Source organism: Miniopterus natalensis, chromosome 10 (genome assembly GCF_054644295.1).
Source record: "Miniopterus natalensis isolate mMinNat1 chromosome 10, mMinNat1.hap1, whole genome shotgun sequence".
Taxonomy (NCBI): domain Eukaryota; kingdom Metazoa; phylum Chordata; class Mammalia; order Chiroptera; family Miniopteridae; genus Miniopterus; species Miniopterus natalensis.
In genome coordinates this window covers 4283095-4305052 of record NC_142090.1, presented here as the reverse complement: position 1 = coordinate 4305052, position 21958 = coordinate 4283095, and the positions used below count along the sequence as shown (strand labels likewise).

Sequence of the window (21958 nt, the reverse complement as noted above, 5' to 3'; positions counted from 1 at the left end):
TCTGGTTATAGACTGGGTACTGGATGAAGTCTTGTTTATTTTGGTAGCTTCTGGCATCAAGTCCCAGATGGTGGGTGCTCATTCTCCTGGGGACGTCGAGGACGGTGCAGACAACGCCCTGCCACACTGGAGGTTCTGATAACTTACCAGACACCACTTCCCACCGATCCCCAGTCCATCTCAGCCAGACTCAGCTGCAGACACATCACTCGGAAAGGCCCACCTACGCTGCGCCTTCTGGTGCCCCCAGCTGACCCCGGCAACAAACACGCCAGTCACCAGACAGCTGCCACCAGCTCAAGCAACTTCCACCCTTGTTGCCATCAAAATCAGGATCACGCAGAGCTCACATCACACATACAACCACAACCCAAGGAAGGGCTGGACCAGTGTCCCACCGGGTCCCAGCCCCACAAGTGCTCGGCGGGCTCCCTTGTCCCCATTCTGACAGAATGTGTCACTGCTCACCTCCACACAACCCAGAGCTGAGACCACCAAAGCCCTGCCCCCAGGGTTTGGATGACCCCCCCACACTCCCTCCCCAGCCTGCCCAGGTTGGGCCTCTCCATCTTCAACTCCATCAAGGCTCTGGGCAAGCAGGTGTCCTATGACACAGTTATGCAGGTTAATTTTCAATATTTCTTTTATTCCATCACGACAGCCTACCGGTCCTTACTATCCCCCTAAAGTATCCGCCTGTGCTCTAGGTCATCTCTCTTCCAACCACGTCCATTCTGAAGAGGAGGGGAGGCCTCCTCTCTCTCCAAGGCTGCACCTCAGACCCTGGCTCGAGGGGCCTGGGGACCTGGGAAAGGCCCCTCATCCTACAGTCCTTGGAGAAGGTTCGGTGAAGCCTGGTCCCCCAGGTGCTGCTTCTGTCTGGACTGGGCGGCGGCTCGGCTGTCAGGCTGAGAGGTCGTCCTCGGCAGGGCTCTCACTTTGCCATGATGCAACAGGAAGGGACAAAAACGAAAGCACTCTGACTAGTAATCCTCAGGCGACAAAGGGCAAAAATCAACATAATTTGGCAAAGGTTTTGAAATTTTTAAATTAAAAAAAGGAAAAAAAAATTTACACAAGAAGAGATTCAACTTATCTGCTTAAAAGAAATAATATTAAAGAAAGTGAAAGGTTAAAAAAAAAAAAATCAAACCCCCAATAAGGATGAAAATAGATGTATCCTCTGTAAAAATCTGGGCTACTCTACTTAATCATTCATATCTATTCAGTATTCAGAGCATGAGGTGAAATACCAGAGTATAAAAAATTTAAAAAAACAACAACAACAAGATATTCGAGACACCGCCCTTGCGCTGAGCAGGGCCGGGTGGCTGGCGCGGGCTCCGGCCACGGCCACTGGAAGCCACAGTGTGTCTGGTCCCTCCAGCCCTCCTAGCCTTTAAAGGTCTTCCCTGGTCCTGCTGGGTTTTGTGGCATGTTCTTCTATAAACTTGCTCAAATGTTCCAGGTCTCTGTTTCCGTCCTCAAACTTAATCGGGTTCTTTTTGTCCCCACTGGGCGCGAAGTAGATGGTGGGGAAGCCCTCGACTTTGTAGCGGTCGCTGGTGATGTCGTTGGCAGTGGCATCCATCTTGGCGATGACCAGGTTCTTGTGGCTCTTGTACTTCTTGCCCAGGGAGGCGTACACGGGCTCCAGCTGCTTGCAGTGCCCGCACCAGGGCGCGTAGAACTCGATGAGCACGTCCTTCTTGGGGTCCATCACGATGGAGTCGAAGGTCTTCCCCACCACGACCTTGACAGGTCCCTTGTTGTTCTTGGGCACCGGCTGGGATTTGATGACCGGCTTCAGTTTTCCTGCAGAGGGAAGCGAGCAGGGGAGGGATGTGAGTGATGGAAAATTCAGGGACCCTGGTGGCCCTGCCTGGACCAGGCCAGGCCTTGTCTCCAACAACCACCCCTTAGTCCCCTGGTTTCCTCAAATCTTCTACTTTCCCAGTCCCTGCAAATTCCAAAGAGGGTGCAGGTGGCCCCACCCCACCCAGGCCAGTTGTGCCACTGCCATTGGGTCCTGTCCAAGGAGGCTGTCACATGAGACATGCCTGGTGCAGAAGGGCGCAGGGAGAGCCGGTGCCCAGGGAAAAGCACGGGGCAGACTGGACGAGCAGACAGGGAACCAGGAGGCCTGCCCAGGACAGGCTGGCGCTGGCTGGGGGCCCGGCCATGCGCTGAGCAGGACCGGTAAAGACGTGCGTGTAAAGCCGCAAAGGAGCCTCCACGCGCACAGCTTCCCACAAACACCAAGTCTGTTTTAAGTATTTTTAAAATAAGACTTCTTGACACTCCTGAGACACACCTGCCCTTTTTTCTATTATGAAAAAAAGAAAGAAAAGAGAATGGAGGTTCCCCGTCTCCACCCCCGCCGAGGTACTAGAAAAACCCAGGATCAGGCTCAGAACGAGGGACAGGGGTGCAGACGTGCCCAGTGTGCCTGCAGGGGAGGAGGGGAGGGAGGGGGAGGAGAGGGGAGGAGGGGGAGGGGGAGAAGAGGATAGGGAGGAGGGGGAGGGGAGGATGGGAGAGGAGGGGGAATGGGAGGGAGGGGGAGGGGAGGAAGGGGGAGGGAAGGGTTGGGGAGGAGGGTAGGGGTTGGAGGAGGGTAGGAGGGGGAGGGAGGGGTTGGGGAGGAGGGGAGGGGAGGAGGGGAGGTTGGGGGGAGGGCAGGGGTTGGGGAGGAGGGGAGGGGAGGAGGGGAGGAGGGCAGGGGTTGGGGAGGAGAGGAGGGGAGGAGGGAAAGTTGGGGGGAGGGCAGGGGTTGGGGAGGAGGGGAGGAGGGGAGGAGGGGAAGTTGGGGGGAGGGCAGGGGAGGAGGGAAGGTTGGGGGGAGGGCAGGCGTTGGGGAGGAGGGTAGGGGTTGGAGGAGGGTAGGAGGGGGAGGGCAGGGGTTGGGGAGGGGAGGGGAGGAGAGGGGAGCCCCGCCGGCGAGGCCCACCTTTCTTGAAGGCCCGGAGGAAGGCGCGGAGGGCGTCGGCGTCGAACTCGGCGGGCTCCATGGCGAACCTGCGCCCGCCCGCGTCCAGCAGCGCCGCGTTGACGTCCTCCCCGCTCTCGCTCAGCCCCAGGTCGCGCACCTCGGAGGCGAAGTCGTCCTCGTCGGCCACGGCGAAGGTGTACTCGGGGAAGTCCTTGGCCACCTCCAGCACTTTGCTCCGCCAAAACTGAGTGGCTGGAACGGGACGAAGGGCCGTGAGCCCCCGGCGCGGGGACGCCTAGGCTCGGGGCGCTCGGACCCGCGGCCGTGGCTCAGGCTTCAGCCACCTCTGGGGGGGCACCTCGGTCCAGAGCCCCACCTCCGAGAGGCCCGCGCCGCTGGCACGAGCCCGGGCGCCCGCAGCACGGGAGGAAGCCGCCCGAGGCCGCCCAGCACCCGCGCGCCCGCCTCACCCGCTCGGTAGTCGAAGCTGAAGTCCACGCTGTAGTACACGACCACCAGGGGGCGCCGCGCGTACCGCTTGGCGTCGTTGGCGGGCTTGCGGTGACCCACGAGGGGCAGCGTGTGCTTCAGCACGAAGTCCTTGATGGCCGAGCCCTCCGTGGAGCCCTGCAAAAAGGGGGACGGGTGAGGGGCGGCCTGACCCCAAAACAGGGCTTTCCTAACACTCCACCTTTTGCAGCCACTGTTACTGAGTCAAGATGGGACGAGCCACTGAAGGTGAGATGCTCTGGGCTCCACTCAAGCACATCCCAGTGATTCCCTGTTGTCTTTGGGGTCCTCCCTCCCTGGGGTCCGTCCCCCTCCCCCCCCCAGTGAACTTTAAGCGAGCTTGTTGGGCCAGGGCAGGCGCCCCAGGCCCTGTCCCCTGGGGCTGGGCTCGCTGTGATCCAATTAGGAACTGCTGGAGGAGGCCTGGCTGCTGAAAGGCACCTGTTAACAAAACCAACTGAGCCGGGAGGGTCCATCTTCCCTGTCTGATCCTCGCAACAGTCCTATGGGGACATTTCACAGTCAACAGGAACACAGTAATGGGACTAAAGACCCTGGAATCAGAAAGATTCGGGTCCGTCTCCAAGGTTGTCATGTTCCCAGTTCACAAAAACAGACCAGAACGGGCATGGCTGTTCCCTGTGGTACATGCCCAGGGGACCCTCAGCCCAAGTGGCAAGGGTCACCACCCAGTCGGAGCAGCCTGGCCCAGGAAGGAGGACACCTGCATTCTCCCCCCCGGTTGCTTCTAACTGGCTATGCGACCCTGGGTCAAACAGCTCACTTCTCTGTATCCCAGTCTCTCTCTATGAAAAGAAAACCAAAAATGCTTTGGATTCAAGATCTAAGGTCGTTTCCAAATGTGAAGATCTGCTCACTGAGCTAGGAACCCCCCTTTCCCTTCTAGAAGTGAGTGTCACACCCTTTCAGGAGATGGCCAAATCCATGAGCCACGTTGCACAGCCTCACGCAGTCAACAGAGGCCTGCCATCACACCGGTAGCCCTCAGCGCCTGGGCCGCCTGCCGGCAAGTGAGGCTCAGCTCATAGTGGACAGCATGTCCTGGCCATGAGCAACACAGACACATAGGTCAGACCCACAGTGGGGGGCACCTAAGGAAGGCTGGTGCCAGGAGGTCTGAGAGTATGGTATGAGAGGTGCTCTGCCAGCGACCAGGGCCCTGCACCTGCCAGGTGTGTGAGAGCTGCCAGGCCCCTCGTGTAAACCCCGACAGTGAGCCTCCCTACTGACTGTGTTCTGGGGCCCAAAGCCTCCGGTGGAGGGAAATTTCCCTGCTTCAAAACCCCCGAGGTAGCACCACCAGGATTCTCATGCTGATCGGATGCCCAGGGGCTGGCACTTCAGAGGGGCCACCGAGACCTGAGTGCCCTCACCCACCTGGATGTCCATCACGTTGCTCCTGGGCTCGTATTTGGACTGGAATTTCTCAGGCTGCATCATGACCAGCTTCCCAGGGGAAACTTTCAAGAACTTTGCTATTTCAGTGCTGAAGGTGTGGTGGAATTTGTAATCTTCCCTCAGGTTGTTAGCTGAAAAATGATCAGAATGATAAATACGCAATTTATAAAATTGCCTAAACGATCTAGATTTAACTCACAACCACATCAACCAAAGCAAATGCCTGGGAAGTAGTGTAATGACCACCTTGAGTTCTGTGTGGACACCTTGAGCTTAAACGTTGGATTTTAAAACTTGGTACAGGCCTAATACAGTGGCACCTCGGTTTTCGAACGTGTCCGTGGACAAACATTTCAGGTTACAAATGCCATAAGCCCGGAAGAAAATGCTTCAGTTTTTGAACTCGCCTCGGAAGTCGAACATGCCCCATGTCTTCTGCTGAGGGCAAGATCCTGAGGCCTAGCTGTCAGCTGTGGATCCCTTGGTTTTCGAACGTTTCAGAACTTGAACGGTCTTCCGGAACGGAGTACATTTAAAAACCAAGGGACCACTGTACCTTAATACCTGTATCTCAGAATCTGTATGTTCAGAGAAATACTTAGAATTAATCTGCCAGGCGTTCAGGTCCACTGCCATGTCTGGTGCTGGGGAGCACAAGATCCCAGACAGACAGTCCCTCTCGAGGGGACAGTGAGGTTTGCACACTGCTGACTGCACGTGGCCAGTCTGCACACACAGTACTTTCTGGAGATTTAAACTCCGGGGGCCTGTTGGTGGGCTGGGGCCCTAAATGTGGTTCTTTTACTATATATGTTGTATTTAAATCTTGTCAAACCCCCAAGATAAAACCCCAGGTTTGTGGATCATATGATGACATAGTACCAGCCGGGATACTCCCCACAGACAGTGGTCTGTCCACTGCGGCGGCCACTACTCACCAGCTTCCTGGTACAGCTGGTAGGCCGGGTCACTCTCCGCCTGGAAGACCCCAATGATGATGACATCGTCTCCATCCTTCAGGAACTCCTGGACCTGCTTCAGGGCCAAGATCTCCTTGGAGGGTGGTCCGGACTGCTCGATCATGTAGTCAACAATCCCTGGGGGCAGAGCACTGGCCTGAGGAGGGGCTGGGGCTCCAGGACGCTCTGCCCACTGCCCACACCCGCCAGGGAGCTTCCCCGCCCCACTGAGCTTGCAGAAGGAAGCAGCCCCTACCGTATTTCTCTCGCGGGCCATTGTATTCGAAAGGCTTTCCCTTGCGGAAGATCTTCAGGGTGGGATAGCTGGAGACACCGAACCTCTGCGCCAGGTCTGTCTCCGCGATGGCGTCCACCTTGGCCAGGGGGATTGGGGGAGAGCGCTTGCTCAGCTCCTTGGCAGCCTTCTCATACTCGGGGGCCAGCTTCTTGCAGTGTCCACACCTGCCAGAGCAAGTCGGTTCTGTCAGGGGTCTGCTCCAGTGTGGACACAGCCTCCCAGCAGCACAGGGTCAGAAACCCAGCCAGCGTTCCTGAGCAACTCTGAGACCCAGCCAACCTCCAAATGTGTCCAGGTGAGGGCGCTGAGCTGGGCCCCTAAGGAGAGCCAGCACAACACAGCGGGGAAACACAGACGCACAAACACAGGCACAGACCGGAGCGTGACTGTGACACGCAGTAAAATGTGGAAAGGCCAAGACAGACAATGTCCTAAGAAGGGAGGTTTTCTTGGTTGGAGACTTGGGCCAGGTAGGGACACAATGCAGGGATGGCTTCATATAGGATGTGAAAGTTGAGCTGGGACATGAGGGAGACTGGTAAGAAGTGAACACTGGCCCAAGAAAAGAGGGGTGAGGGGAGGGGACACAAGGCAGGAAAGCTGGGGGAACCCGGAGGCTCCAGCATGAGAAGGGAACACGTGTCGAGTGTGCATGGCTAAGGGTCCCCTTCCGAGATTCACTCCAGAACAAACAGCCACGAGCAGAGACAGAGAAAACTATGGCTCACACCCTTCAGGAGATGACAACACCTGGGATGGGGGAGCGAGGCCACCAGCTGTCAGCTCTGCTCTTTCCTCCCTTTCCTAGCCGGTGACCTTCCATAAGCAGCATTTCCATGCCCCCTGCCGGAGGTGAGAGGTGTCACCTCACTGCTTAGAGCCACAGCTGCCAAAGTGCTTTCACACGTGCTTCCTCCCAGGACAAGTGTGCAGCGACAAACGCAAGCACAGGCTGGTGCTCAGCCGTGTCCTCCAGCCTCGAGGGCCCTGGGTCACCTGGCAGCCCTCTGTGTGGGCCACGTGGGCTGCCCTCTCCCCGTGCCCCAGGCCTATGTTCAGCTTCATCACTTCCCCCGAGGAAGACCACCCCTCTCCAGAGCCCTTAGCAGCTCCACTTGGCCCTCTGTGTGAGGCGGGGATGCTGCACCCACCTTGCTCTCCGGCCGTGTCTGCCACCCTGCGCAATGCCAGCAGGGTACCCGATGCGGGACAGGCCTAACGACTGACTGACACGAGACCAACACCTTCTTACCACGGGGCGTAAAACTCCACCAGGATGATGTCTGCACCATCCACCACCTCGTCGAAGTTATCTTTGGTCAGCACGAGTGTGACTTCTGGTGGAGGCGTCCAGTTGGGCTGGGAGATCTCCTTGACCTTGGCGATAATTTCTGAAAGAAGCCCAAGAAGACTGAGCACAGGCAGACTTCTCGACAGCCCGAGGCCAGCCTGACGGAGGAGGCTCCATTCTCACCGGACTGCAGCGCTAACTGCACGCGAACCCCGCGAGGTCACCGCCCAGCGCTGCCCACGTGGCTGGTCGGCAGTTCTGGGGGCACCCCCTCCACATGTACGCATCTAGCGCCGGCATGTTACAGCCTCATCAAACGTGCGCAAACCGAGGAAAATGAGGAGAGCGGCGGCTCCCACGCTGCATCCGTGTCCCCCGTCATAAAAGGGCCCACTTGTGGCCTCTGTCCCCAGAGATGGATGCAATGGCGGGCGTGGGACACAGGGTCTATTGTCATAAGACATTTTCCAAGTGGTTCTTAGGAGGACCGGTAGCAAACTTTTTGTTCTTTTTTTGGCTGTGGAATCCATGAAGGACCAGGTCCGAGAGCCACTCCCGCACAGCGCGAACTCTCAGACTGAAACGTGTAGAGTGAACCGCCTGCCCCGGGGGTGCCCGGAGCCCCAGTTACCGTGGGGGAGGCCAGGGAGCCTGCTCTCAAGATTCCCAGCTGGACCACATGCCTCCAGGCAAACAGACAAACCTATTCCCTTCCCAACCATAAAGCATCCCACTGTCAGCCCGTTTATAGATTCAGTTCCTTACGAACGGATATGGCTGAGATGTATTTGTTATGTAAACACACGAAGGTACACATGGTATTTAAGATATGCTAACAATGCCCCACCGACCTGGCTCAGCGGCTGAGCCTCAGCCTTTGATCCAGGAGATCGAGGTTTGATTCCTGGTCAGGGCACATGCCCAGGTTGTGGGCTCGATCCCCAGTAGGGGGCGGGCAGGAGGCAGCCGATCAATGACTCTCATCAGTGATGTTTCTCTCCCCCTCTCTCTTAAATCAATAAAGATGTGTGTGTGTGTATATATATATATATATATATATTTTTTTTTTTTTTTCTTCTTCTTTAAAGCAAAGTATTGAGCCTGACCTGGAACTTCCTAAATCAGGGAACTCTGAAGATGGGGCTCTGAGATCTGTCTTAAGGACCCCCACCCCCACCCCCGTTTCGGTGATTCTGATGCAAGCTGAACATTGAGAACCACTGCTCTAGGCAGTGATTTTCAACCTTTTTCATCTCATGGCACATAAACTAATTACTAAAATTCTGAGGCACACCAAAAAATATATCTTTTGCCAATCTGATAAAAAAAAATAGGTATAATTTTGATTCATTTACACTGGACGGCTATTGTTGTGTTGGCTGTTGTCATTTTTTTATTTGACAATCTAAGGGAAAAGAGGTAAGTGCTCCCGACTAAATAGTCAGGTCTTGCATGTTTTAAACATTCCTGCCTCACACCAATCAAAAATCGCCGTTCTAGAACACCAGTGAGATCCTCCATGTCTTGTATCTTTTTTTTTTTTTTTTTTTTAGTTTTTCAGTTATAGTTGATTTTACATCATTTCTTAACACACCTACCCCAGATCTTGTTGCATGGTCTGAACTGGGAAGGTACCCCTCCCACCCAAGGACAAGTTTATTTTGATCTCAGTCACCTCAAACATACCAGCAAAGAGCACTCCCAGAAGCTGGTGCTCCCAGGGGTCACTCCCAGTCCCCTCAACTTGTCTTCCTTTCTATTATCCAAATTCCCCTCCTGGAGGAGCGAGTCCTGGCCCCAGCTTCCTCCAACCGTTCAGGTCGCACTCACCGTCCTGGGTCCTGGAGCCCTCGTAGTCGACAGCCTGCCCCTTCTTGAGGATCTTGATGGTGGGGTAGCCGCTCACATCGAACCTGCTGGCCAGCGCTGTCTCTGAGGTCGCGTCTATCTTAGCGACAGGAATGGGAGGGTCGTTCTCTTTCAAGGTACTGGCGATTTTTTCATACTCTGGAGCAAACTGCTTGCAATGTCCGCACCTAAGAATTAGTTTGGGCAAAGAGAAGCAGGTTAACTGTACCTGTGGAGGCTTCATTCCAGCAACGTGCACAAAAAAGGGGCATCAGGAAGGGAACGTCTGCAGTTTAGAGGAGACACAACCGAACCCCACGGGGAGGTCACGGTGGCTGGAAGTCAAACAGATCTAGGTTCGACTTCCTGCTCTGCTTTGGGCACATACTTTCAGTGTCTCTGAAGCCCGTATTTTCATTTATAAGTTTCGCAAAATTTGGTCCAGAGACCCCCTGCAAGGGGCCTGTGAGCTGAAACTCTACAGATACATTTTCTGTCTTTTTCACTCACTCTCAGCAGTTTACAGTGGGGTTTGCCAGAGGCTACACTGACTGAGCATTCTTATGTTAACATGTAATGGGTTACTGTTCCTTAAAAAATGAGCAATTTTTAAATTTCTGTTTTAATTTCTAATATAGTAAATATGATAAACATGACCCACATGAAAGCTATTTGGGGGTCCTCAAATTTTAAATATTAGGGGATTCCCAAGATTAAAAAATTTGAGAACTGCCCTGACTGGGTGGCATCACCCCAATACTACAAGGTTCCGCGGGTTCGATCCCAGGTCAGGGCACATACAAAAATCAACCAATACATGCATACGTAAGTGGAACAAATCAATGTTTTATTTTTTTTCTCTCTCCCTAAAATCAATAAATAAAAATAATTTTAAAAAAAAGTTTGAGAACTGCTAATCTATAAAATAGGAATAAAACCTCACAGGCCTGTTCAATCCTCACCTGAGGATATTTTTCCCATTGCTTCTCAGAGAGACTGGAAGGGGTAGAGAGAGAGAAGGTTGCCCCGGGCACGCACCCCAACAAGGGCCGGGGATGGAGCCTGCAAACGAGGTACAGAAAGCCCCGTGGCTGGAACTGAACCTCGCAGCCTTCAGACCACAGGCCGACGCGCTAACCACTGAGCCAAACCAGGCGGGGCGTGGGCGGCGGAAATATTTTCTATAAAAAGCCTCACACTATACTTGAACATCCAGCACTGGATACATAGTATATCTTGACTACTATGTTTCCAAAGTGAACCAGGGAGGGCGAGGGAAAGAAGGGATTAGAGGACAAGAGAGGCCGCGGGAAGGACAGAGCGGGACGCGCTGCACCACGCGGGTGAAGACGGGGACGGGAGCGGGCGCCGCTCGGCCTCCCAGGGGTGGCGCGTGTCAGGCCCACGCGTGGGCAGCTGCCCGACCCCTGGCAGCAGGAAGGAGGTGGGTGGCCTTGAAGTGCGTTGGCTGTGTGTCACCAGCACAGGTTTTGGCATCATCAGAGCCTATTAACGCCCCCCTTCCCCAGCTGTAGCTATCAGAGGGGTGTCCGTATTTTACACGGAGGGAGCCGTACTTTGTAGGGGCCGGCTCCGGGGATGCGGTGCTGGCTCCGGGGATGCGGGGCAGGCGGGAGGAGGGCGGGGCTCCTGCAGCCTGAGCTGGAGCCGGAGCCTGAGCCCCTGCAGGCGCCGCTCCGCCCCGCTGGGGCCGAGCACCGGAGCGGGGGCGCGCACCCAGCCTGGAGCCCCCAGAACGCGGGTCCTTACCACGGAGCGTAGAACTCCAGCAGCACGGTGTCCTTGTCGGCCACGAAGTCGTCGAAGTTGGCGTCACTGAGGACGAGAACGCCGTTTTCCTCCTTGACTTCCAGGTCCTCCTCTTCCTCCTCCTCCTCGTCTTCCTCCTCCACGGCCTCTTCTTTACTGGAATCTGAGTGCAAAACACTCACACTGGTTAGGGGACTAACTGGTGACTTCCCTCAGAGGTTGAGCGTTGACCTAGGATCCCGGCGATAGGGTTCGATTCCCCGTCAGGGCACATGCCGGGGGTTTTCCGCTCCATCCCCAGCAGGGGGCGTGCGCGGGAGGCAGCTGGTCAATGACTCTCATCATTGATGTTTCTCTCTCTCTCTTTTCCTCTCTCCGAAATTAATAAAGACGTATCTTTAAAAAAAATTTTTCCCCCTAGAACCCCAATTTTTCAAAGCATATCAGGAGCCCTGAGTAGTCTCTGGGGGTTACCACCAGACAGGGTGGTGACATCTGGATTTGACACCCCAGAGATTCTGCTCTAAGGTTGCATTCTGGGGGGGGGCCGCTTAAAATTTCATTTAGAGAGACGTCATGGTTAAAATAAGTCTGAAAACCACAGAGGTAGAATTGAAAGTCTAAATGCCACAGCAGGCACTGGCCCATTTGGTTCAGTGGTTAAAGCGCTGGCCCTTGGACTGAAGGCTCCCGGGCTTGATTCCAGCCAAGAGCACCCACCTCAGTTGTAGATTCGATCCCCAGCCCAGGCTGGAGCGTGTGTGGGAGGCAACCAATGGATGTGTGTCTCTCTCTCCCCTTTCCACTCTCTCAGGATTTAAAAAAAAAAAAAAAAAAAAAAGCAGCAGCAGGACCCTTTCCATCCCCACAGACGGCCCACCCGCTCTGCATGCCTCCTGCCTGAACACGGAGACCCCAACATCAGCCCCCTTCTCCAGCTCCGCATTGAGAGCTGACCCACTGCCCCTCAGCAACCCCCCTGCAGCCTCTCCAGGCCTCACCCCTGTAGCGAGGCTCCCCTGCACTGCCTGTGTTTTGCATTTTGGGAACACCTCCTTTTATGGCTCCCACTATCTGCTCCTGAGTAAGGTTAACTTTCACCCACACCCACACTCTTCCAGCCTGGAAGCAAACATCTCTTCCCAGGACATGGAATCCAAGTGCATCTCATTATCAAGGTTTAGTTAATTTTTTTGCCAAACTACAGCTACAAGGCATCATGGAAGCACGGTTCTTCTTAATCAGGTTCTCCAGCTTTGGTCACATCAGCAAGCAAGAGGATTTCATTAACTCCAGAGCCAGAACATTTCAAGGGGCCAATTATTCCTGTTTGGAGATGCTTCCCAAGAGATAACCAAGACTGACAGTTACCAAGTTGGGGGCTGAGGGTGAACTCAGGGCATGAAAACCTGCCCTTGCACTCAGCCGGAGTGGCTCAGCGGTTGGCCAATGGCCTATGATCCAGGAGATCCAGGTTTGATTCCCAGGCAGGGCACATGCCCAGAGGCAGCCAATCAATGACTCTCACACATCACTGATGTTTCTCTCTCTCTCTCCCCCTCTCCCTTCCTTTCTCTGAAATCAGTAAAGATATATTAAAAAAAAAAAAAAAAAAGAAAACCTGCCCTTGGGATCCTGGAATCTCTGGGATTTACCCAGTCTCAGCCCCGCCCCTAACTAATCCCCTCTAACTACTCCAGGGCCCTCTCCACAGCTCTCAGGCAGCCAGGGAACTGGTCTGGGTGGGGCAGTCAGCTTTGTTCATCGTTAAAATTTATCAATCCACAAACTAATTACAAAAAGCAAACCAAATGGGGTGGTGAACACACAATACAATATATATGATGTATTATAGAATTGTACACCTGAAACCTATATAATTTTATTAACCAATGTCACCCTAATAATTTTAATAAACAAAAAAAACCCACCCCCACACCACCACCTTCCTCAACCATCCATGTCCCTTTCCACATCTCACTGCTTTCCCCCGACTGCCATATTTCTTTGTCAGGGGAGGGAGAAACAGCTCTAAAATTCCTCCCCCAAAAGCCCCTACCAATTTTGGTACAAACCAGGAAGACCTCCACGTTTCTTGGGACAAGCTCCCTCTCCTGTTCTCAGCTTTCCTTCCAGTCCCCCCCCTGCACTCTGGGCCACAGCTCTCCAACATCCCTCCCTCCTCCACGCAGGAACAGGCCTGTAGAGGCCCCAGGCCTCCAGCACTGTCATCAGGCCGCATCACAAAGAATGAGGTTCCCTGGATGTGAAGGAGTCTGGGATGCAGGGGAAGACGACCTCACTTGCAAGTCTGACCCAAAGCGACCTGCAGGAGGGCCGCAAACCTGGGGGCTTGGTGCAGGGCTCTGTGTTCCAGCTGGGGTGCCTAGGAGGCACCCCACAGCCTGGCCTGGATCTGGGAGCTCACTTGGCCGGATGGCCACTGCGGGCAGTGAGGCGGGGTTCGTGGGCCCTGCATATCCACTCTCACTGCCTGGCTGCTCCGCCCAGTCAGATCTACTTGCAGAATCATATGTACTTGTAGGCAGATGGAAAGACGAGAGGAAGGTTGAAAGAAAGCGCTGGGGAACTTAGTCTCCTCGTCAAGGAAACACAGCAAAGGGATGGAGAGGGACTTGGTAATCCACTCAACACACAGGGAAAAGGTGAATTTTACAAAAAAGAAAAGCAAAGATGCTTCCTTACCTATGCTTGGCCTGAAGTGGTCTGTGAGCCCGACTAATGATGGGGCTCTTGTGATTAAATGGGGGTATTCATGATTTACCGTGGGCCAGAGCTGAGAGTGAATTCATTTCTTGTTTTTAAAAATAAACTTTCCATTCCTCTCCAACTGGCAGACAACCAAAGGACTGATTCCTCCGCAATTTGAGAAGGTGCTGGCTCTATATTCCTACCTACTAGAGACCCACACTTTCCTGCAAAGAAAACACTTGTTTTAGTGGGGAGACCACCCTTCATTGGGCTTCACTTTTAAAGTTGGATGCTTACTTTAAACATTGGATAGAAATGTTTGGATAGAACATCTAAAGTTGGATAGAAAAACACCCAAAGGCTTCTGGCACCTTCTGGAAGGGTGCCATCCTCCTGAGCATGAGGCCAATGCAGTCTTTTGCATCCCCTCCAGTGCTGAGCCCACGTGGTAAGGCCACTCCTAAAATGGGGCCCCTCCTCTAAGCAGGTCACTAAGGTCCCTGTCCACCCCCACCAGTACATCGGGCAACAAGACCAGATCCCTGCCCAGTCTGGATGCTGGCAGCTCCTCGCAGGATGTCATCAACTTTCTTAGCTGGTCACTTCCGAGCCCCACTAGAGAGGTCCCTGTAGCAGTTGGACAAACTCAACCGTTAGGTCAGTACTGAAGAGTTTATATTAAACATTGCAAAAGAGAAGTGTGTCATCAGATGTAACATTGTAGCTGATAAGGATGACAGGACTGTGCTGAGCTCCTAAACATTCTCTCACCCCTGGAGGGACACACATTACATGCCCTTCACAGATGAAGAAACTGAGGCACAGAAAGCCCCGGTCATCTGCCCAAGGACCACAGAGCTCCTCAGTGGCAGGTCCTGACCACTCCACTGCTGTACTACATTGTCATATCACATTTTCTTCTCAATACGCCCAAAGTTTTACAGTTAGTTCTCAGGAGTGAAAAGAGAGGGGAAGCTAAAGAGTTCTTGAACACTAGACCCAAGTGAATTCCCACTTACTTTAAAATCTAAACCAATCCCAAATAAAAGCAGGTAACAAAATATCTTCCTTCAGCCCGGCTGCAACTGCGTGGCTCGGCGGTTGAGCCTCAACCTAGGTAGGAGCCAGGAGGTCATGGTTCCATCCCGTCAGGGCACATGCCCAGGTTGGAGGCTCCATCCCCAGTGGGGGGCGTGCAGGAGGCAGCCCTATAGACGACTCTCTCATCATTGATGTTTCTATCTCTCTCTCCCTTCCTCTGTCTGAAATCAATAAAGACATATTTATTTTTATGTATTTTTATTTATTTTTTAAACATGTTGAACCGTGATCTCCTGGATCATAGGTCGATGCTCAACCGCTCAGCCACACCAGCCGGGCAATAAAGACATATTTAAAATATATATATATATATATATCTTCCTTCACTCTGTTAGCTGGAAAGATGTGGAGGGAGCAGACGTGACTTCAAATCTGAGACATGATCTGCAAACGGAGGCTTCAGTCCTCAGAGCTCAAGCTCTATGTAATAGCCATATTCTTGGGGGGGGGGGGGGGGCATTTAGAGCCCAGACACCACTGTGCTGTTTGAATCTAAAATGTAAGGCAAACAAAACTAAAAAACCTGTGGACTTGGAACATGGGTGGGGGGTGGCCCCAAAATAAGTTCACAGGCCAAGTTATCTGTGATAGGCACTGAAAGTGAAGGGCCAGGGACGCACACAGGGATGGGAAAGAGTCAAGGTGAGGGCTCGAAGCCCCACTCCACCCCACCCCACCCCAGAGGATGCCATGGGAGACCTGCCTGGGCCATCACAACACCAGAGTTCCCGGGCTCACCCCATTGGCAACTGCTTCCCAGGTCTCCACTGCCTTAGTGACCTGTGACCCAAATGGTAAACGTACTGGTTACTAGTAGCCCTTGGTGTCCAAGCGACTGTACTTTTTAGCGACATTCCAAAAAGGACCCTCCATCCCCACTGGTCCCCAAACTTTAATGTGCCTCCCAAAGTTTATTCTATGAACTCGTGAAGAAAGGGTTTAAAATGCAGAGCCCAGCCCCCCCGCCCCACCCTAACTTCTGCTTCAGTATATTTTGGGACTTGTATTTAAATGAGCACTAGGTGATTTGGATAAAGGTCCCAAGTCACACCTGTAAGGCCACCCACGCTTCTATCTAGAGTTCCTTTCGGCAGGTGTTTTTTTCACTAGGTGCTGGCTTTTACTTCTGTTTCTATTTGGGTCAAGATTCTTGAATCAGTGACCCCAGAGAAGTTACTCAATCTGTTTGAGAGAGTATAAAGGTCACACTTCCCCTACACACTAATATTAGAAAAGGGGGGCTATTTATATTGGAACAAACTCACTGGGGGCCTAGTCCTGGGGAGAAAGACCAGGGGGGAAGAAAGCTGAGACCAGTAACAGGATGCCCTATTCTCTATGAGTAGCTTTCTTTTCTTGCCTGTACTTTCTAATTTTCAAAGTTCTCTTTGCATAAAAAAAAAAAAAAAAAAAAAAAGTTATCTTAGCTATTTGTTCTGAGCTAGCTGATTTCAAAGCAAAATGCAGGACCGATGACTAATAGCCGTCTAACGTTCGGGCGAGAGAAGGTGCTTCATCCTGGACTCCCGGAACCCTGCGCTGAGGTTGGCACACAGTAGGTGCTGAATAAATACTCGCCCTGGGGCTGGGATCTCCGGTGTTAATAAAATGCAAACCAAGCCATCCGTTCCTCCCTCCAACCAGAACCCTTGGATTCCTTATTTCCAAATCTACAGGCATTTTTTTAAAAAGTAAAACGCTTGCTGCCCGCGGCTGCTCCGGGCTCCCCCTTGCGCCTTCGCGCCCCGGCCTTCTCGGAATCCCGTTTGGAGAACAGCGGCCCCCCTCTCCTCCAGCACTCCCGGGGCGTGTGCGCCCGGAAACTCGAAGCAATTCTCCAACGCCCCTTCCCGGGAGCCCGGGCCCGAGGAAAACCTGCGCAGAACTGAGACGCAGGAGCCAGCCGCGAAGGAGACCCTCCGCACCCTCTCCGTGCCAAGCCCCGGCGGCCGGGCGCTTGCTCCCCAAGAGGCTCCGCAGCCGCGTCCCCTCCACCGCGCTGCTCCCTCCGGATCTCCGCCAGGCTGGGCACCCGCAACCGCCCTCCCAATTCCAGCGTGTTGGCGCCGGCGTGGGTCCTGGAGGGGCCGCGCTCCGAACGCACGGGTCCCGGGGTCGCCCCCGCCCCCGGCGCCGCGCACGGCGCTCTCCAGCCCGCAGGCCCGACGGCTCACCTTCGTCCGCGCCCCCGGCGCTCGCCACAGCCAGCAGCTGCGCCAGCGCCAGGAGCAGGAGCAGCAGGCAGGCTCTGCGGGGCCTCATCGCGGCGGTGCGAGCGCAGCCTCCTCCCGCCCGAGGCGCGTGAGCGATCCCGGACCTGGGGCTCTGACACCGCGGGCGAGAAGCGAGGCGCGGAAGGAAACCTCCCCCCGGGAAGTCCTAGCGGGAGATTGGCTGCGGGCGAGGGGAGCCGAGGGCCGGCCAATCCCAGCGCCACCAGGGCCGCGCGCCCGGCGCGTCGTCGCGGAGCCTCGGACGCCGGGTACCGCCCTCCGCGCCCGCCCTCCTCCCCGGCCTCCTCCGCGCGCCCCGCCGCTCCGGCGTTTAAAGCTCCGAGCCCTAACCTGAGGTGCCCCCTTCTGATTGGCTGCGCCGCGGCCGCCAATCAGCGGCTGCCACTCGGTTTGCCTGGAGCGCACAGGCTAAGAGACCGAACCGAGGAGAACAAAGGCGGCGGGCCGGAGCCGGAGGGGCGGGGCCGTGTTACGCATCGCGGCGTGATTGGCCTGCGTCGAGGTGGGCGGGGCCTGGAAATGCACGGCGGGGCGGGGCTCCGGGGCGGCCGCTGGGTTTGGCAAGAAGAACACGTGGCCCTAGAAGAGGGGTGGGGATACGTGCTGTCCGCCTCACCCGCTGGGGTCCCTGGAGGCTCCGGGTCTATTCAGGGTGTTGGTGGGAAGACAGCGAGACTCGGCCTCAGGCGCATGGGCTGCTTGTGGGGTTTTTTTCTCGGCGAGCAAATCAAAGCTTGCATTTTTTTCCTGGGCTTGGAGAGGGGGTGAGCGTGCACTAGAGGGAGTCCAGAACTAGGATTTGGGGAAGCTTATCTCCCCGGTTGCATCTATGAATAGGCCATCGGGTTCGTGTCCAAACTTTGCCTCACGTTATTTATTCTCTCGTGATTTTCTGCAAAAGTGAAACGCTAGATAGGCAATTCTAGTGGTTTACAAAAGCCCAAATATAACCTTGAGGTGTTCCCTCTTGACAACTTAGGACAAGAGAACTAGGTTAAGGTAACGATTTTTTTTCATGTCGAGCCTGTGGTGTGTATTAGGGTTTGAGGTTTCTTTAACGCCGGAGGATTAGTATGCCTGCAGAGTTAGAGAAGACAAACAGGAGTATTTTTCTGTCTATACAGATTATTAAGTGAGGAAGAAAGCAAGCCCGCCTCTCAGGCTTAAGCAGTTAGAATTTTTAAATTTAATATATTTAATATATTTTTACTGTGAACCTGATGGTTTTCCTTCACTTTTGTAGGGCAGAAAGACCTTAAAGCCAGAGTATATACTAAGTGATTTATTAGAATGCTGTGAATGTAGAATATAAAATAGTTCAATATCATTTTTTAATTTTCTTTTAATATATCTTTATTGATTTCAGAGAGAGGAAAGGAGAGGGAGAGAGAGAGAGAGAAACATCAATGATGAGAGAGTCATTGATCAAGCCCACAACCCGGGCATGTGCCCTGACCGGGAATCGAACCCCGATCGCCTGGATCCCAGGTCGACACTCAACCGCTGAGCTACGCCCAGCCGGGCTCAATATCATTTTTTAAAATCCTCACCCAAAGACATGCTTATATATTTTACAGAGAGGACGAGGCGGGAGAGAGAGAAACATCAATCAGATCAAATCTGCAACCTGGGTATGTGCCCTGACTAGGAATCGAACCCGAGACCCTTAGGTGCACTGGAGGATGCTCCAACCAACTGAGCCACACCCACCAGGGCACAGAACACTTATTAATGACAAAGGGGAAAAAGCAACTTCATAGTGAGGAAGTCTGGCAGACATGACCTTCATTAAGTGATCAATGTGAGTATCATCAGTAACGGAACAAACAAATCACATGCTACCCAGTAAGATGCAATGAGAACACAGCATCACTTCTTGGCTACCCCCTTGAAGATAAGTAGCCTGAACCGAATCACAAAGACATGTCCTCGACACACAAAAATCGGGGGACAGTCTGCAAAATAACTGCCCTGTGTTCTTGAAAAGTATCAAGGTCCCGACAGCCCAAGGCTGTCTCTTTTTTTCCTAGAAACTTACTGAGGGCTGAAGCCAGCACGGTGCAATACCTGAACTTTTTAAACTACCTACCAAGTCCCCAGTGCTTCATATTAGTGCTTCACGGTCTGAGTCCCAAGATACAACAGGTGACAGTTACTACCTAACAAAGACTGTCAACTTCTCAGACCAGGACAGTCATCTCTTCCCTCCATCCCGCTTTCTCTATGCAGCCCACCCCCCATTTTATTAACAATTTCCATGCCTTTTAGGACTCTCAATTTGGCAAGAGAAAACTCAGCTCCAACATATCTTAACCAATAAGGGAATTTTACTGGTTCACGTAACTATTGAGTCCAGGGATAGTTTTAAGTTCAGGCATAGTTCAAATAATGTTAACAGGACAAGTTTCCTCTGACTCTCAGTTCCGTTCCCATGTGTTAGTTCAGCAGTTCTTAGGGCTCCACCTTTCCTCATTCACATCCAGCAGGAAAGCCCGGCCAATGTGGCTCAGTGGTTGCATCAGGAGGTTCCTGGTCGGGGCACATGCCCAGGTTTCCACTGGATGATCCCCAGTAGGGGGCGTGCAGGAGGCAGCTGCTCAGTGTTTGTATCTCTCTACCCTCTCCCTTCCTCTCTCTCTAAAATCAATTTAAAAAGCATATAAACATATATACATATCCAGCAGGAAAGGTGTTTTCCCCCCATGTAAGTAGAATAGAATAAGGAAGTTATGATGTGATTTTCAAATAGTAAAATTACAGGTCGTTTTCTCCCTGCATGAAAACTGTAAGAGAATGGTGGAAGAAGATAATTTTCCGGACAGTTACACTCTTTCACCACTTTGTCAATGACTCACCAAATCACTGCTGCATCTTCAAAAGAGACTTAAAAATAAATCTACTCGACTTAAAAATAAATATACCCAAATTTTCAATAAAAACATCATGTCTAGAGAGATCACTTTCATAGATACTCCTTACCATGTGTGTAAAGTTCTTTTTGATTGATTGGAGAGAAAGAGAGAGAGAAATACTGATTTGTTGCTCCACTTACTGATGCATTCGTTGGTTGATTCTTTTATGTGTCCTGTCCGGGGATCAAATCCAAATCCTTGGTGTATCAGGACGATGCTCTAACCAACTGAGCTACCCAGCCAAGGCTATTGTAAAGTTCTGATGCTCCTGATTGTCCTACTCCTGTGCTCAGAAACAGATGGCTGGCCACCTGGGCCCACGGACACATTCCCTTTTGTCTCAGGTCGGCTTCACACCTGTCCTCACCAGTAACACTTAAAAGTCCTCTACGTTTGCTCATTTCAGATAAGCAGTTCCAAAATGGATCTTGAGAAATCAGACTTTTCAATACGTGAAAGAGGCAAGGTTTTGGTGACATGATACCAGGAAGAGCCTGTGATCATTTCGCTGATCCCTCCTCCAAAAGTTAACATAGGCTGCAAATAAAGCAGATTCACACCCGGGACGAGGTGGAACACTGAATAAACAGGCCTTTGTTTTACAGGCACAGTGGGGAGAAAACATAAAGAAGCCAGTCATTTGGAACCTCTGCAAATACTCATTTCTAACTGGAGAAACAGGACATGAGACGAATACGCAGTTTGATTAGCTAAATGAACATCTGAGCATAAGCCACAGGACACGGTCATATAAGCACTATATTAGTCTTGCAGGACATAATAGTGTAAACATGTTATAGTATTGTGCGATAAAAGTCTGCATAGAACTGTCTTCAATGTTTTCTGTGCAATATCCTAAAAACACTCACATGTTGCCCGAGCCAGTCTGGCTCAGCGGTTAGAGCCTCGGCCTGAGGACTGAAGTGTCCCGGGTTCGATTCTGTCCAAGGGCACGTACCTCAGATGTAGGCTCCCTACCTGGTCCCGGTCAGGGCACATGAGAGAGGCAACCAATCGATGTGTCTCTCTCACATCGATGATTCTCTCTCTCCCTTCCATACCCTCTGAAAAGCAATGGGAAAAATATCCTTAGGTGAAGATTAAAAAAATCCAAAATACCCACTCACGTGTTTATAAGAAAGAAAGTTACATCTGCGGAAGCCTCTACAATTGGGACTATATTTCACTCCAATAAAATGAAATTTAAAATGAAAAGTGACTGTTTGCCCCCTAAGAACGCATTAGACATGTCAGAAAGAAATGATAGATCATCGATTAACTTCTTCAAAACCTTTTGCACCCAAAATCAAAATATCACTTTCCCTAGAAGAAGGTGACAAAGGGGAGTAAGGAAAATGCCCCACAGCTTCCTGATAACCTGAAAAAATGTGGGACAGAAGCTTGGTTAGGCAGCCACAACCCAAGAGAAGCAATACTGTGAAAAATAATAATTAATATTTATTTATTAAAGGAGAGAAGTCCCAATAAATATTTCTTGAAGGGAAGGAGGGAGAGCACAGAACTGGAACTCCAGAAGCCTAAGTTGTATTCCCAATCACTATACATGACCCAGAGCAAGTCATTTCAACCTGTCCGTAACTCACTTTCCTTGTCCATAAAATGAGGGAGTTAGATTAATTTCTAAGGATTCTACTATTTATTTCCATTAGTGAAAAAGGCAAGAAATTGTCACGTTCCTTGGGAAACATTGTTTCAATTTAGGCTAAGTATCCGGAAACTAAGTTCCTGCACCCCTGGGGGTCTTTAAAAGACAACACTAAAGTAAGAGTTGCAACCATCCTTACCATTTCTAAAGAACTGTTGTTACAGTGCCAGTCCCTATCACTGCAGTTTAGTATTGCACTATCAGATGTCCCCCTATGGGACTCCTTTCCTTTTCTCAGCCATAACGCCCTCTGTTCTTCTTTCTTCCATTCTGCACCTTACCAACAGTGTCCCCAGCACACAAGCT

General features: G+C 52.3%; 1 protein-coding gene across 1 annotated transcript; it reads right to left on the bottom strand.

Moving 5' to 3' along the window:
* Nucleotides 1-625: 625 nt before the first annotated feature.
* PDIA4 (protein disulfide isomerase family A member 4) lies at nucleotides 626-17279 on the bottom strand. The gene is made up of 10 exons (XM_087820956.1): nucleotides 17015-17279; nucleotides 11028-11190; nucleotides 9240-9445; nucleotides 7371-7509; nucleotides 6077-6282; nucleotides 5800-5958; nucleotides 4841-4992; nucleotides 3403-3559; nucleotides 2951-3184; nucleotides 626-1815 (listed from the first exon to the last, which is right to left on the bottom strand). Exons 1-10 carry the CDS (start codon nucleotides 17100-17102, stop codon nucleotides 1400-1402), a joined length of 1920 nt encoding a protein of 639 aa, XP_087677082.1. The 5' UTR covers nucleotides 17103-17279; the 3' UTR covers nucleotides 626-1399.
* Nucleotides 17280-21958: the final 4679 nt, after the last annotated feature.